This window comes from Trichechus manatus, unplaced genomic scaffold, assembly GCF_000243295.1.
Source record: "Trichechus manatus latirostris isolate Lorelei unplaced genomic scaffold, TriManLat1.0 scaffold00153, whole genome shotgun sequence".
Taxonomy (NCBI): domain Eukaryota; kingdom Metazoa; phylum Chordata; class Mammalia; order Sirenia; family Trichechidae; genus Trichechus; species Trichechus manatus.
The window spans coordinates 5,919,109-5,937,256 of record NW_004444089.1 but is presented as its reverse complement, the minus strand read 5'-3'; the positions used below and the strand labels follow the sequence as shown (position 1 = coordinate 5,937,256).

The window sequence follows — 18,148 nt, the reverse complement described above, 5'->3', positions numbered from 1 at the left end:
CTAGTATTGGAATACTAAAATTACCATGCTCTCAGTCATTACAACCAATCCATTCTGCTACTTGTCTACCAATAACTCATCTTACTTGATTATAATTTCTCAAATGGTATTAACATTTTTAAGAGCAGATCTCAGCTGACCACAGACCACAGTGCGTGAATGAAATCTGGCACGAATACAGCTTTTTCCTCCCCTTGATCAGAGACTAGCAGTCTTCACTAAGGACCCATGACTGATCTATACTGAAGCAGACAAGAAAGAGAAAGGTCTGTAAGACCTGACTCTTAGGCTGCAACTGAAAAAAATAGTGAGGCAGGCTGTTTACAATCAAAAGAAAACTTGATCTAACTGTGTCTTCATAGTATATATACATATAAGTATGTGTGTATGTGTATATATACACACAGATATATACATGTATATATACACACATATATATTCTATTTAATATGTCACCTTGATACTATCTTTGCAAAATTGAAGTAATTAAAAACAAAAATCCTAGAATTAAAGATATCACTTACCAGTATAGATAAGGTTTATCCTTATCAACATTAATGTTATTTAATGGATCCATACGAAACCAAGTGTTTAGAGTGAAGCCATTCTGATAAGGCCACTTTGCAATAGGAGGCAATGCAATTGCCTACAAAGAAATGGAAAAAGATACAAAAGTATCAGTTAAAGGAAACCAATAGTAACTAAGGTCAAATACGGTTTTTACATATTAAAAAACAATAGATGGGAATGTAAAATGCTACAACCACTTTGGAAATCGATTTGGCACTTCCTTAAAAAGCAAGAAATAGAAGTACCATACGATCCAGCTATCCCGCTCCTTGGAATATACCCTAGAGAAATAAGAGCTGTCACATAGATATATGCACACCCATGTTCATTGCAGCACTGTTCACAATAGCAAAAAGATGGAAACAACCTAGGTGTCCATCAACAGACAAATGGATAAACATATTATGGTATATCCACACAACGGAATACTACGCAATGATCAAGAACAACGATGAAGCCGTGAAACATCTTGTAACATGGAAGAAGCTGGAGGTCATTATGCTGAGTGAATTTAGTCAGTCACAGAAGGACAAATATTGTATAAGACCATTATTATAAGAACTCAGGAAAAGGTTTAAACACAGAAGAAAACATTCTTTGATGGTTACGAGGGTTGGGAGGGAGAGGGAGGGTTATTTACTAACTAGATAGTAGATAAGAATTATCTTAGGTGAAGGGAAGGACAGCACACACTACAGGGGAAGTCAGCATAACTGGACTAAACCAAAGCTAAGAAGTTTTCTGAATACAATCAAACACTTTGAGGGACAGAGTGGTGGGGGTAGGGGTCTGAGGACCATGCTTTCAGGGGACATCTAGGTCAACTGGCATAACAAAGCTTATTAAGAAAATGTTCTGCATTCTGCTTTGGTGAGTGGCGTCTGGGGTCTTAAAAGCTTACAAGCAGGCATCTAAGATGCATCCATTGGTCCAAACTACCTGGAGTAAACGAGAATAAAGAACACCAAAGACACACAGAAAGTATTCTCCCAAGAGACAGAAAGGGCCACATAAAAACCAGAGACTTCATCAGCCTGAGACCAGAAGAACTAGATGGTGCCCGGCCACCACCAATGACCGCCCTGACAGGGAACACAACAGAGAGTCCCGGACGGAGCAAGAAACGTGGGGTGCAGAACTCAAATTCTAGTAAGAAGACCAGACTTAATGGTCTGACTGAGACTGGAGGAATCCCAGAAAGCATGGTCCCTGGATTCTCTATCAGCCCAGAACTAAAACAATTTCTGAGGCCAGCTCTTCAGACAGGGATTGGACTGGACTGTGGGACATAAAGTGATACTTGTGAGGAGTATGCCTCTTAGCTCAAGTAGGTACAAGAGACTAAATGGGCAGCTTCTGTCTGGAGGTGAGCTGGGAAGGCAGAGAGGGTTAGGAGCTGGCTGAATGGACATAGCCAATCAGGAATGGAAAGGAGGAGTGTGCTGTCGCAGTACGGGAAGAGGAATTAGAGTCACATAACAATGTATCTATAAATTTTCGTATGGGAAAAAATTTTTAAAAAAAATCAAAGTATAAATATCAGAAAATCTTGATCAAATATATAAAATAGAAAATATTAACCTATTAAAGTAATCTATAAATATTATTCATTGACACAGAAGTGTTGTATTTTCAAAACTCAGTGAATTAAGTTTCACCTCTAGGTTACATGCTGGTTTTCATACTTTACTACAAGAAAACCCCCTGCAGTTTTACCAACACATAATTCCTCATACATACACCTCAGTGTTTTCAGTTTTCTAAGGTTTATGTTAGGTTTTCAGTAACACTTCATTTGATTAGAGGAGGTTGAATGTTTAAAAGCCAAAAACAACTATGCTACAGAATGTTAACAGAATCAATACTGAAAAAATAAGAACATTAAGAGATGAAGCTCATAGTGCTCACAATATTGAAACAAAAGAGGGGAAGGCATGAGATGTATCAGTGTATCAGTCATAACCTTAAACATTGAAATTTATGACTAAAAATGATTCAGATCCACTCATCAGGAAACGGATAATATAACAGCAGTCAAATAAAATCCAGCCATCCTAAGGAATATATGTGAAAGTGGTCGATTACTTGATTTCAAGAAACATCTGAGTGGATATACTTATTTTCCGAGGAGATATCCACAATATCTACACGTAAGAGATAATTATCCATTTTGATTTTATAAGTGATTTTGTTCCCTGCACAAATCCTTCATCTTTCTCAAATCTAACCAAGTAGCTTCCATATTTAAAAATCCTTAGCATACAGAATAAAATTCAAATTTCTTCAGGTTATACAAGACTCCCCAAACATACTACGGCTCCAACAAACCTGTCAATTCTACTCTTACCCTACTTCCCAAAGTACTCCTAAATAGCTCAGCTGTTCTTTTAGACTTGTTGTTCACTCTTCTTTTGCAGCTCCCCTCTCTTGTACGGGACACTGCCTCTGCTCAAAAAACTTCTCCCTCCAGTAAGCTCCCCGTGTTCCCTCCCTCAGACCAGGCTAATATGTTCCTCTTCTGTGACGCTTTCCTAGACTTCACCCCATCTTAATTTCTCTTTTCACTGTTTTCCCATAGCACTCAGTACCTAAACCCACTAAAGCACTTGTAACTCTTATTGTTTAACAAGTTATTTTTGCATCTGTCTACCCATTAGAGAAGGAGCCCCGATGGTGCAGTGGTTAAGCGTTTAGGCTGATAACCAAAAAGTAGGAGGTTCAAATCCACCCAGCGGTTCTGTGGGAGAAAGACCTGGCGATCTAAGCTTGCTTACTAAACAAAAGGTCGGAGGTTCAAACCCACCACCCACTCTGTAGGAGAAAGATGTGACAGTCTGCTTCTGTAAAGATTACAGCCTTCCAGACCCTATGGGGCGGTCCTGCTCTGTCATATGAGGTTGCTGTGAGTCAGAACTGACTTGATGGCAATGGGTGGGTTTTTATCCATTAGAGTTCTTCAAGAGTCAGGAATATAATTTACACTCTCAGCACTGTGATCTATGACATAGAAAACACTCAATCTGTGGTCAACAAATAATCTCAAAGTAACCATGGATTTATAAGCGCTTGCTGTAAAAAAAGACACACACACAGAAACATACACACACACATAATTTCAAATGAAGGATGAAACTCTAAAAATGAATAAAAAATTCCCAAATAAACATCTTTTCAGATTTTAATGTTTAAGCAATTAGTTCAGGCTCTATAATTGTCAAACATAGCTAATTTTGATTTTTTAAATAGGAAATAGTTAACCTCATTTATTGTTTCTTTGCTAGTGAAATTCAACTCTTGCCAATTTTACCACTTCTTAACACCTTCATGAGTTTCACTAAACCAAACTACACTTAATAAACTTCCACTTTTGGAGGGTACTCCTCAACCTCCTGATCCTAAGTATCTCCCTGACCAGAGCGCACCACACAATGTACATTGCATACTTAACCTTTTCCGACACTTTTAACTCCTGCACACATCCCCCTTACTCAATGCACAGAAGCTAACCCTGCACAGTAAACCCAGCCTCATTCACTCCCAAACCATTCTTGCCTGTTCTCATCACCCACTCCCTAGGTTCCTTAGAGTTCCTTCTCATCCCATGCTGTTAATGATATGGCTCTGGATTATCTTTTTAACTTTGGATTTAAATTATCTTCACATTTCCTCCATTACTCAGATACTCTCAGTTGGAGCGAACTCCAAATTTATGTTCTTTTCTATTATAATTTGCAAGAGAAATTATTTCAGTGTTCAAATGGTGCACTTTTACTGAAATATTCCATAGAAAAGTGCACTATTTCTTAATTAAGCAGGTTCATGAAATATATCATAATCATAAAAGGCAAATCTAAATAGTATATCCATAAAGTCTTAAAGTATGTTAAAAAAAAAAAAAAAAAACCCTTACATTTGTCATTCATCTTTACATGAATCACTCTGTAGACTTCAATTAGTTCCCCAAATAAGCAAATGTTATCAAATTGCTCAAATAGAGGCAGCACAGAGCACAGGGTGGGATCTTCACGATATAAAATACAACTCACAAGGCCTAACGTATACGGTTATTTCTGAGGAGAAGAAAGAGTTGTCACAATTTTAGTCAACCAAAGGCACTGTGTTGGCAGTGGTCCAAACAGTATGTCCCCTCTTATTGCTACTAAAATGTGGCTGCATCTTACTCACCCAGAAGCAGATTATCAAACACCCTAATGGTAAGATTTCAGAATGGGCTCCTATCTAGATTTTAGCAGTTCAATAGCAGAAGTAACGTGCCTGAAAAGAAGTAGCCACTGTGCTGAGGGCAGGCAAAGTTATGCTCCAGCAGTGATTCTGCTTTATGATCTCGAGCAATGTTACATTATTGAGGTTCAGTTTTCTCAACTGTATAACAGAAATAATAACGTCTGTCCTATATAGTTTGTGTGAGTTAAATAACAGTTGTAAAAAGTTCTAGTTCTTTCCCTGCTTTCTACTCTCCATAAATATATTCTTGATTCAAACTACCCTTCCAGGAAATGAATGACTCAAGGGAAATCAGGCAAAGGAGTGTAGATTGTAAAAGTCCAACAAAATCCCAGGAACAAAAATAATTCAGACATACACTACTAACAACTTATGAATAAAGTTATCTACATGTATTTATATATGTATATATATACATACACACATGTGTGTGTGCATGTATGTGTATATGCATTGCATATTGCTAGAAAACATTCATAATTTTGCTAGCTAAATTTGGTTGATTCCATAAACAAGACAGCAGCTTGTTTACATTTCTGTCAACACACATCAGTCTCCTTTCCCACTGAGATATACCAGATGTCAGATCAGCAGCAGTTTTGCAAAATGTATTTTTAAAAGCTATATGGTAAAAGCTTCGAAAGCCAGAGCTGTGTAAGGCAGAAACCTGTCACGGAAGGGAAACTCAAATATTTTCCACTGAACAGTGACAGAAAAGTGGTAAGACTGCACCCTGTCAAAGGCAGAAAATTTGCCAGATCTGGAAAAACCAGGCAATCCTGGTTCCTGCTCTCTTGGGTGTCACTGTATATGTAAACAGAACTACTGCATCAGAGAGATCTTGCCTCCTTGAGTACTGTGTCAGTGTTTGCTCAGGGAAATACCACAATATACACTTCGTATGTGTTCTACTCTGACAATTTGCTATGTAAAATAGTTAATTTTCATCTGGAAACTACATTTTTAACTTTCTTATTGTTTTGCAACTGGTGGGAATTATAATTGAAAAAAGATTCAGACAAACAGTTAAGGGAAGTAGAAAACAAGTTTGGCAGTTCCTCAAAAAGTTAAACACAATTACCATATGACCCAGCAATTCCACACCTAGGTATATACCCAAAAAGAATTGAAAGCAGGAACATGAACTGATACTACCATATCTGTGTTCACTGCAGCACTATTTACAATAGCCCAAAGGTGGAAACTTCCTAAATGTACATCAACAGATAAATGGATAAATAGAATGTAGTACATACGTACAATGGAATATTACTCAGCCATCAAGAGAAATGAAGTTCTGATACATTCTACAACATGGATGAACCATGAAAATATTATGCTGAGTGATAAGTCAGCCAGAAAAGGACAAATATTTTATGATTGCACTTGTGTGAAACATCTAGAATAGGTAAGTATATAGTGACCAAAGTTTATTACTGTTCACCAGGGTCTGGTGAGAAGGAGAGCGCAAGTGGAATCTATGGCTGAGGGGACACTGAGCTTCTGTTAAGGGTGAGGGAAAAGTCTGGAAATGGATAGTGGTGATGGTTGAACAAGATGATGAACATAATTAATGTCACTGAATTGTACATGTGAAGAATGTTGAAATGGCAAATGTTTTGTTATATAAGTTGCTACAATAAAAAAAGCAAGGAAAAATTATACCATTGGGGAGAATAGTTGATGAAATAGAATACTGCCAGGATACTGACGTAGAGTAATAACCAAAGAGCCACAAATCTCTACATGATATTTACCATTTATACTGCTTAACTGGTATATGATTTCATCAGAGGCTCGCAGTAACCCTATCCCATAACCAAGTGTTACTGCTTTACATACAAGAGAGTCAAGAAACATTAAGGGGCTAGTCCGCCACAGTAAAGAAAAGGAAACAAGAAATCACGACCAACCCTTCTTTGGCAAAAATTATACACGTGTAAAGTGCCAACACATCTATACCAACGGTGAAACAAGAAGAGTAAGAAATGTGATGAGGAAGGTCTGAGCATACCAAAATACCTCAACTTCAGGAAGAGACTAAAAGGCAAAGGGTCAACACTAGAACTGAAGAGTGCTTGGCGTCTAACTTCTTTGTCTCACTGGATCCTGACACTGGAACCAACCGCCCAGTTGCAAATCCTAAACTTCCCATCTTCATCTCATGATTAAAATTAGGTACTAGTTATAGCCTCCGATAATGGAGGAGTAATTCGTGTTTAAGACCAACCCTCCCAAATAAACGGACATCACAAAGTCGAGATAATTAAACGAACAAAAAACCATCCGGAAGCTCTGGGCAGCAACCAAAAGCAAACAAAAATGCAGGGAAGTCTTTCCTTGGGAGAAGTGAAGGATGCAAGGTGGGTTTCCCGTATTTTATTGCTCTTGGCCTAACGTCAGGCCCAAGTCACCACCACGCTAGGTGGTTAAAACTTAGATAAAAATCCATTATTTTACTGCTGTGAAGAAGCAGAAGACAGTTTGGGGTGACTACCCAACCAAAAACCCATTGCTGTCGAGTCAGTTTCGACTCATAGCACCCCCTTAGGGTTTCCAAGGCTGTAAATCCTCATGGAAGCAGACTGCCATATCTTTCTCCCACGGAGCTGCTGGCAGTTTCACACTGCTGACCTTTCACTTGGCAGTCAATCACTTTAATCACTGAGCCACCAGAGCTCCGTGGAGTGACTACAGTAGGGCATATTTAAAGAAAACTCCTAAGAAAGAGAGCATCACAGAGAACGGCCCTACACTCCACATATAAACTCTGCCCAGATCTCAGTTGACCCCTGAACTACACATGCACAAAGCTGACACTAAGCAGTCCAGTTAAAGTTTAAGAACTAATCAGAGATTCCAGATGCTGCCAACCAGAAAAAGAAAAAAAAAGATAGAGGTTGGAGTTTAAGTCAGCCAACATAAATTCCTGTTTAAAAAAAGAAAAAAGAAAAAAATCAACAATCTTCAGAGGACTGAAACAGACACCAGAGCCACCACAACATATAACTCACAATGTCCAAAGTAAAATCCAAAATTACTGGGCATAAGAAAAATGGTACTATATGACTTGCACTCAAGAAAAAATGTAATCGATGGAGAATCACACCACTTTGGTCCAGATTTTAGAATCAGTAGATAAGCATTTTAAGCAGCTCGTGTAATACTATGAAAAACATAAAGGAAAACACGTTTTTAATGAATAAGCAAATAGGAAATCTCATAGTATCTGAAGGTTTAATTAAGACTAAAAGAAAAAATTATATGATCATTTCAATAAAATCAGGAAAGACATTTGACAAAATTCAACACTTATTCATAATTAAAAGAAAAAACTCTCAACAAACTAGAAATAAAGGAATTTCCTCAACCTGATAAAACCAAAAAAACAAACCCGTTGCCGTCGAGTCAATTCCAAACCATAGCAACCCTAGAGGGCAGACTAGAACTGTCCCATAGGGTTTCCAAGGAGTGGCTGGTGGATTCAAAAAGGTCAGCAGCTGTAGCTCTTAACGACTGCATCACCAGGATTTCCACCCTGACAAAGGACATGTCCAAAAACCTGATACCAAAAGTACACTTAATGGTGAAATACTTAACACTTTCCCACCAAGGTTGAGAACAAGTAAGAGATGTTACTTTTATTCAATATTGGTCCGAGCCAATGAAAAAAGGCAATAAAAAAGAAATAAAAGGGCAAGCAGATTGTAAAAGAAGAAGTAAAACTGGTTTTATTCACAGATAAAATTATTATCTCTGTAAAAAATTCTAAGGGATCTACTAAAAATCTGCTAGGACTAGTGAGTTTAGCATCATCTCAGAATACAAAGTCAATATACAAAAATCAAATGCATTTATATATACTAGCAACACACATTATGGAATGTTTGGGAATAAATTTAACAAATGTAGCGCAAAACTAAACGGAAAACTAAAGGGAGAAATATACCATGTTCATGAATTGGAAGATTCAATAATGTTAACATATCTACTCTCTTCAAATGGTTCAACAGATTTAACACAACACAATCAAAATCACAAAAGGCTTTTTATAAAGTTTGACAAGTTGATTCAATAATCTATATGGAAATGCAAATAACCTAGAAAAACTAAAATATTTTATGTTCTTCATAAAGATGAAGAACAAAGTTGGAGTACTTATTATACCTGATTTTAAAAACTACTATAAAGCTATAATAATAAAGATACTGTGATACTGGATTAAAGATAAAAATACAGGGCTGAACAGAGAGTCCAGAAATTGACCCACATAACCGTGGTCAATTAATTTTCAAGAAAGGTGCCACGGCAATCCAAAGTGGAAAGGATTGTCTCCTCAACAAATGGTAATGGAACAATTATGCATTTATATACCAAAACACAGACGCACACACATACACATGGACAAAAGGGATCACAGATGTAAGTGTAAGAGCTAGAACTGTAGAGTTTCTTAAAGAAAAAGAGAAAAAAAATTGTGACCCTGATTTAGACTGACTTCTTAGGCTACAAAAGCATAAAATATTTTTTAAAAAAGTTTTAATTAAACTTCATCAAAAGTAAAAATCTTTTCTACTTCAAGAAATACTGTTAAGAAAATACAAAAGTAAGTCATATATTGGGGAAAATGTGGAAAATACATATTGGATAAAGGAACATCACAAATACATAAGGAATTCTTAGGAAGTAAGGCAAACAACTCAATGTTTTATAAAGGAACAGAAGATATGAACACAAACATCACAATAGAAGACGCAAGTGTGCCCCACAAACACATGAAAAAATGTCCAACATCATCAGCCATGAGGGAAATGTAAATTAAAACTACAATGGGCGTACCATTGTATAACCATTTAAATGCCTCAAATTAAAAGGCTGACAATACCAACTTTGTCAAAGATGTGGAGTAACTTGGAGGCTCATACACTGCTCATGGGAATCCAAAATGGTACCTCCACTTTGGAAAAGAATTTGGCAGCTTCTCATGAAGTCAAACATACACTTACCACAAAACTGAGCAGTCTCATTCTTAGGTATTTACCCAACAAATAAGGAAACTTTCTGCTATGCCCCCTCAGGAAGACCTGTACTCAAATATTCATAGCATTACATCTCAATAAACATGACTTAAAAAGTAAAATAAATTTTAATATACCACCACCAAAAAACAAAAAAGTTCATAAGAGTTTTTTTCACAATAGCCAAACACTAGAAAACATCAACTAGTGAATGGCTAAATTGTGATATATCCCTAAAATGCAATACTACTCAGAATAAAAATGAACACAACAAACTATGGGTATAAGCTACAACATAAACGATCTCACAAGCATTATGGTAAGTGAAAGAAGCCTGACACGAAAGACTACATACTGTATGACTGTAGTTTATGAAATTCTAGAAAAGGTAAAACTCTAGAAACACAAAAGAAACCAGAGGTTGCCAGGGACCACAGCTGGGCAAAGATGACTGGCAGTAAATCACACAGGGGATTTTGGGAAGTGATGAAAATGTTTTGTATCATGATTGTCGTGGTATTCATTGTGAAAACTCATCAAATTGTACTTTTAAAATTGGTGAATTTTATTCTATGCAAATTATTCCTTAATAGACCTGACTTAAAAATTATAAAAATAAAAATAAACATGTATTTAAAACTTACCGCAGCACTACAACCAGGGAAATTGAAAAAAGTATCAGGACCGTGTCTTTGTGGCATCTGATTAAGAACTGATAATAATTTTACTGCATGTCTTGGCTGAGGAAACAATAAAACAAAGAAATGTCACTGTACAAATTTAGCAATGATACTTAATATAGCATGTTAGTCACTGGAATGTTTTCTAACAAAAGGGAAAATTAATTTTAAATCATTTACCAAACTATTTAAGAGGAACATTCAATTTCCATTTAAAATTCAAGTTTATGGTCCTCTAGAGACAAGCTGTTGAACACTAAGTACTAAAGCACTGATACTGATCCCCTCTGACCATGGCTTACCCAGATTCCACTTTCTCCTCGAAGCATGCTGAACAAGAGCTTCAACTCCTTGACAGTGATGCTGTAGCTGGCAAGAACCCCCAACATATCAACTAGAAGATCTTCAAAGGAAAATAAAGTTATTCTGAACTCTAGTCATAAGTTGCCATCTGTCAAGGTAGTATACTTTTTGAAAGAGCAAAAACTGTAGATTGTCGTTTCTAAATATATATAGATAGATGCCTAAAATATAGCTAATGTCCTAATGAATAAACAATCTAATAAAGAGATAACAGTTACTAAGTCATCAGATAACCAAAAATGTTTTATTTGAATTATATAATTTCCCTATTAGTTATGCCATTCCAATTAAGCTTTCTTAGCAAATACTTAAAATAAATTTCATATATTCCCAGATTTATATACATCTGCTAAAAGTAGAGAAAAGGAGGCAAAATTATGCAAAGGTACAAAGATTTAACATGGTAAACTGGTTATTTTCAAATTAAAAAGTGAGGGTTGATCATATTTTATTTCAGAATTATCTATTCTTAATAAAATATATTCTTGAAATATTCCTTGGCCTACTACAATAATGTTTGAGCACTTAAGTCATGCCTGGCATTATTCCAAGTGGTTTACATACATTAATTTCACTAATCCTCATAACAAGCCTATGAAGTAGGCACTGTTATTATCCCCTTTTAAAATGAGGAAATTGGGGCATAGATAACTTAATCACATTGCCCAAGAACACATATCTACTAAGTGGGAGAGTCATGATTCAAACCTAAGCAATATAGCCCAAAGTCCTCTTTCTTACCTACTAGTCTGTAAGTCAAAGTGTAATTTAAATGCATTACTAGTGATATCCATTATGTTAATACATATGTTTATGTGCATAAGAGACACACCAGCTCACCAAATAATGAGAGAAATTATACATCTAATTTTCTTGTCACTGATAACTTTCTGATCTCTTGACACTGTGAGTAGTGCCTCTGTCAATCATTCTTTTCAGAATTCTAAAGTACTTTCTAAGAATTCAAGATGCTATACAAGCTATTACAAAACAATACACACACATACTCTAAACAGTTTATCATCAATTAATAAAAAATTTAGTTTAGGATAAAATGAAATAATTAGTTACTGACATATAAGGTATATTATCCAATATCACAGATTAATAACTGAAATTTGACACTTTTAAAAATATTTATTATTTATGTATTCTAAAAACAGAAATTTAGTATGGCTATTTTCATCAATAAATAAGTAATTCATTCTTTCCTAAAGCCAAAACAAGTAAGCAATTTCTATGATAAAAATTGTGACAATGGATATGCCATTTTTTTGAAAGAGAGCATGTTAATGAAATAAAGTGTTTCCACATTCAAGTAACATACATTTTCATAATTGCTACATATTAGCTAGAGGTCTGTTTCTAAGAAAAAATTCTAGGAAAAAAAAAATCAAGTACTTTTAAAAACCCTGAATTAATATGATGCATTCTGAAGCAACTAGCTGTACTGGCAGCTTGAGTTCATCAAATGACTCCTTAAAGGTTGACCTACAATTTTTTTTTAATTGAACTTCTATTCACAGACCCTTACCCATCACCTACGTATGCTACAAAGAAGTGACTTCTTACATTAGTATTTAAAGAAAAATTTCCTATTTATTGTACATATAACATAACCAAGCAGTGCAGTTTAATTATATTATAGCAAGTTTTCTTTTATAGGAAAACAAGATTGTTTTTAAAAAATTCATAATATGAACTAGCTAAAAATCCTTTGGTCATTTTACTATATTCATTTAACCAAATTCTAGTGATGTTTTTCACATTACTAAATGAAAAGGATCTCTTTAAACTAACAAAGGCACCCTGGTGGTACCATGGTTAAGTGCTCAGCTGCTAACCAACAGGTCAGCGGTTCACACCCATCAGCGGCTCTGCAGGATCTGCTCTGGTGATCTGCTGCTGTAGAAATTACACCCTAGGAAACCTTATGGGGCTGCTCTACTCTGTCACGTGGAGTCGCGATGAGTTGGAATCTACTCGATGGCACCCGACAACGAACTTAACATGCTGTACCATTTCCAGCAATGAAACATTAGCAGTGACTAGTGGGGCCTTCTGTCTTGGCAAAAGTACACCCAGAATGCCCCTTAGAAGCAAGGACGACGAGACTTCGTCTCACGTACTTTGGACAAGTTATCAGGAAGGTTCAGTCCCTGGAGAAGGACACCATGTGTGGTAAAGTAGAGGGTCAGTGAAAAAGAGAAAGACCCTCCATGAGACAGACTGACACAATGGCTGCAACAGTGGCTCAAGCACGATTGTGAGGATGGCACAGGACTGGGCGATGTTTCGTTCTGTTGTACAGAGTCGCTATGAGTCAGCAACTAACAACAACAGTGGGGACTTCCAGGAGCCCTGGTGGCACAGTGGTTAAAGTGCTCAGCTGATAACCAAGAGGTTTTCCCTCCACAGGAGAAAGATGTGGCAGTCTGCTTCCATAAAGATTAAAGGCTTGGAAACCCTATAGGGCAGTTCTACTCTGTCGTATAGGGTCGCTGGGAGTCGCAATCAACTCTACAGCAATGGGTTTTGGTTTAGTGGGGCCTTTGGTTCTTCATTACTAAGCTATCTAAATTTTAATTTCTATAATGAAAAGTAAGGCAGAAGTATTTTTTCTAATGTTCGCTCTCTTTTCTCCTTTCATCACCAGGCTCTTTTGGAGGAAAATGCTTAAAATAACAAAAGGTGAAAATTTAGTGTTATCAATATTATTATTACTAAGAAGAAGGGATAACAGAATTAAGGAGTTGTATATAACAGAAAAGGTCAAGATAAGAACTTCCATGGTACTATCACTCTACATCTCAATGTTCATAAATTACATACCAGTAAACTACAATGCCTATAATTCTAGCTCCTTCTCCAAACTGTACTCTATAAAGTGTTGGCCACTTACCAAAAAAAAATTTAAAGGCTCAAACTCAGACATGAAGATTTAAAGATCACATGATGTTCTACTACATAACATATGCACATATAAGTTTATAACATATAAATTCCTTTTAAATAACTACTAGAATTTACAGATATGGTACCATATCTTTTTAAAAAGACTTTTACAGAAATTTAAGATGGAATCTTATTTTTTATCACATTAACCACCAGTGTACAATATATAGAATGCTAACTCATTCTAAACAGATAAATGCCCCCTTGAAAGCAATCAGAAATGATTTTAATAAACTCTGTACAGAAAAATTTTTAATATTATTTCAATTTAAATAAACATTCTTCTTTAATCCATTCTTCGTTATATTTTCTCATTTAATGTTTTTTCTATAAATATTAAAATTCATTAAATGCACGAGTCAAAATGTCAGAGGATTTTCTAGTATCTGAGCTACTTTTAAAAAACAGAAAACTGTTAAGGAGCTAAATTAGCACTTTTAGAATTATCAAAACTCTTTTATGTCAAAAGATACTGATGCTGAAGATTTATGGCTTAAGAGAATTAACATTTCAAACTGTAAACTTATTTTCTGGGAACAGCTGTTGCTCTGGGGCCATGCTTCCACAGCGTTTCGACTGAAGTGCATCTAACCACAAAGGAGAATAAGCTTACAGGGGGATAAGGGTTGAGAGTGAAAAATGATAGATTTCAAAGTTATTGCCTGAACTGATCCGCAACAAGCATAAAAATTAGTATTTTTATCCTGAAATTTTATGCAAAGTATATGTTCTATTTCATAATATGCCTGTGTTTAGTTTAATGCAAAAGTATGCCCTCAAAATACTAAAGTGAAATGGACTCTTCAGAAAGGCACCCCAGGTTAGTCCTCAGGCTTTTAGTACCTCCCATCAATGAGCCCCACAGGCCAGACTGCAGGGCATGGAGCCAGGAGAGTATGGTGAAGCATCCGTTATACTGCTGAAGATGCTCATTATACTACACTATAAAACTGCAGTCCCTGTTAGGATCTTTTAATCATGTAAAAGTTTAACGAAATACTACATACAACTACTTTTCTGACAGATGTGTAGCACTTACTCCACAGTACTAAAATTTTCTAAAACCTAGCAAAACAAAATCAGTAATGGTATTCAATTAATCCAGAAGTCTTCCATTCTTCAACTTTTTCCTTAGTATAAAGGATAAAGATTACCATACATTTCTATTTATTTATTTATTTGGATAAATCTGTATTATTTACTGAACATAAAGAGAATAAGTGACTCTTTACGATCACTGAAACGACACCCCTATCATATAAGCCATACCTGCTATCATGTCATCTACAACACTCATTTTCAGCAATACTTGTTCAATCAGCCCAACTTCTGTGCTGGTCTGTAAATTCCGAACACTTTTCCGCAGGATGGCTGTAAACATGCTCCATATTTCTGCTTGACATGTTACATCACAGTGTTCCAAAAGCTCTGTCATACATGTTATACTCTCAGCATCCTGGATAATAAAGTTCATCTCCAAGTCAAACTCTCCACCAACCAGCTGAAAGTAAACAGAGAGAAACAATAACCAGCTAATGTGAAAGGTTATTTATAACAATAAAATAAAATAAAATAATACCAAAAATTCAACTAGCAAGAAAGCGTAGCTACTCTTAAACATTCAAGTCTTCTGGTCAAAAACTAATTTTGATCAAAGATTCGAGGGTTTCAGATACGTAAAATGAGTTATAAGAGCTGAAATTACTAAACACAATTCTAATTAAAAAAAAAAAAAAAACTCCCTGAGGGACTGAATTACTGGGCTGAGTGAGACCTTTGAGGAGCATGGTCTCAGGGAACAGCTAGCTCAATTGGCATAACATAGTTTATAAAGAAAATGCTCTACATTCTACCTTGGTGAGTAGCATCTGGGGTCTTAAAAGCTGTGAGCGGCCATCTAAGATACTCCACTGGTCTCACCCCTTCAGGAGCAAGGGAGAATGAAGAAAACAAGATACAAGGGAAAGATTAGTCCAAAGGACTAGTGGACCACAACTATCACCGCCTCCACCAGACTGAGTCCAGCACAATTAGATGGTGCCCAGCTACCACCACTGACTGCTCTACCAGGCTCACAGCAGAGGGTCCCAGTCAGAGCTGGAGAAAAATGTAGAACAAACTTCTAACTCACAAAAAAAGACCAGACTTACTGGCCTGACAGAGACTGGAGAAACCCCAAGAGTATGGCCCCCAGACACCCTTTTAGCTCAGTACTGAAGTCACTCCTGAGGTTCACCCTTCAGCCAAAGATCAGATAGCCCCATAAAAGAAAATGAGACTAAATGGGTACACCAGCCCCGGGACAAGAACTAGAAGGAAGGAGGGGACAGGAAAGCTGGTGATGGGGAACCCACGGTCGAGAAGGGAGAGTGTTGACATGACGTGGGGTTGGCAACCAATGTCACAGAACAATACATGTACTGATTGTTTAATGAGAAGCTAGTTTGTTCTGTAAACCATCTAAAGTACAATAATTAAAAAAAAAAAAAAAAACGGCAAAAGGAGATAAACAAAGAGCACAGAAAACTGAGTGGGATTCGGGACAAATTACTAAAAAAGAAGGGTCTGGCCTTTAAAAGTGATAATCACTAAAAGATGTTGAGTTCATTAAGAGTAAAATTTTAAGACATGGAATTCATTTTCTCTTTTGATTTTACTAGACTGTCAGATACAAGCGATGTAATAGAAAAAGAATAGCTAGTTTCTAACCTCCATGTATAGACGGAGAAATATGGAACTGATGACAGCACAACCTAACAGGCAATGTAGACATGATGTAATGAATCTTAAAAAAATAAGGTTAATACAGCAACATGTAAAGTCTTGTAATAGCCTTTACAAAAAAAAAGCACAAATGTGACAGAGTAAGGAGACTTGGTTTAATGGCAACATATGTGATTAATGATTTTATACCAAATGAGTCAAAAGTTGACTGCACCACATGCTACTTTAAGTATCAAACCCGTTGCCATCGAGTCAGTTCCAATTCACAGCAACCCTACAGGACAGAGCAGCACTGCCCCATAAGGTTTCCAAGGAGTAGCTGGTGGATTAGAACTGCCAACCTTTTGGTTAGCAGCCAAGCTCTTAACCGCTGCACCAGCAGGGCTCCACTTTTAAGTACAGCAATAGACAAATACACATACAATATAAGAAATCATACAGATGATACTCCTTTTATTTGCTGTTGATCAAATCACACATAAATTATTATATTCAGTTCTAAGCATCATTCTTGGAGAAAAACTGACAAACTGAATATCCTTTTGGTCTAGAGAAAGGAAGAATTAGGAAGAAAATTATAGCCATATACAAAATGCCTGAAAAATCTGAAGTCATCCGTTCAACAAATATTTTATTTATTAAAGACTTGTCTTCCACTTATTGTTCTAGGCACTAGGGATAAGTAGACAAGACAAAATCCACGCACTAATAATGCTAAAGTCCAAGAACAAAGATGCATTTATGTATGTACACATCTATGCATACCCTCACTTATTCCAAAAAAGGTTGAAGTTCACTTACAGAGACACAAAAAACATAAAAAAGATATAAATTGTGAGTAATTGAGAAAGAAGAACTAAATGAAAAACAAGAATGAGGACAGATAGAGTAGAATTAGGAGTAAAAAGTAGAATTACTCTTCCATTACTGAAAGTGTTTACAAATAGCTGGAGTGCAGAGTATGACACAAATAATAATAATATCACTCAACCTTACATGGCATTTCGTACTATTCCAAGTGCTTTCCATATATGAAATAAATTTAATACTCAACAACCTTATGAGAAAGAAGCTATTATTATCTCCATTTTACAGGTAAGAAAACAGAGAGTGTAACTTGAAAAGGTCATATAACCAGCAGGGAAAGGACCCAAGATCAAAACCCAAGTAGTCTGTCTTCATGCAAATCCATACAAGCAATCAAATCTCTTTTAAGAATACTTTTAAAGACTTCTAAAAGATTTAAAAAGACAATTTTTGTCCTAAATTTTAAAATATTATACTCTGTATATATTTTTCTCTGTGACACATCCAAAATCCAACTTTATAAGCAGCTAGCCCTATGCTAATTCTGACCTTTTACTGAAGTAATTTTCCTCTCTGGTTAAAGGCTAGTTTCCATCCTGCATATGAAACAACCTCAACTCCTTCTACTATTCCTGGTTCACTAACAAGAATAACTACAACAGTGGTTCAGAGTTTAGCTGTGAAGTCAGAAATCCTGGGTACTGACTTCTACCTGCACCACTTACTAGCTGGGTGGCTGCAATCAGGCTACTTTTGTAGGCCTCAGTTTCTTTGTCTATAAAATGG

General features: G+C 36.1%; 1 protein-coding gene across 1 annotated transcript in view; it reads right to left on the bottom strand.

The window, feature by feature from the left end:
• The window catches only part of NBEA (neurobeachin), a 685,423-nt gene extending 670,095 nt beyond the window's left edge, over nt 1-15,328 (bottom strand). Inside the window, exons 1-4 of the mRNA XM_023740363.1 lie at nt 15,101-15,328; nt 10,816-10,916; nt 10,478-10,573; nt 525-646 (exon numbers count right to left, since the gene is read on the bottom strand). Of these exons, the coding sequence (XP_023596131.1) occupies nt 525-646; nt 10,478-10,573; nt 10,816-10,916; nt 15,101-15,305 (524 nt within the window). The 5' untranslated portion in view covers nt 15,306-15,328. The remainder of the gene's footprint in view (nt 1-524; nt 647-10,477; nt 10,574-10,815; nt 10,917-15,100) is intronic.
• Nucleotides 15,329-18,148: the final 2,820 nt, after the last annotated feature.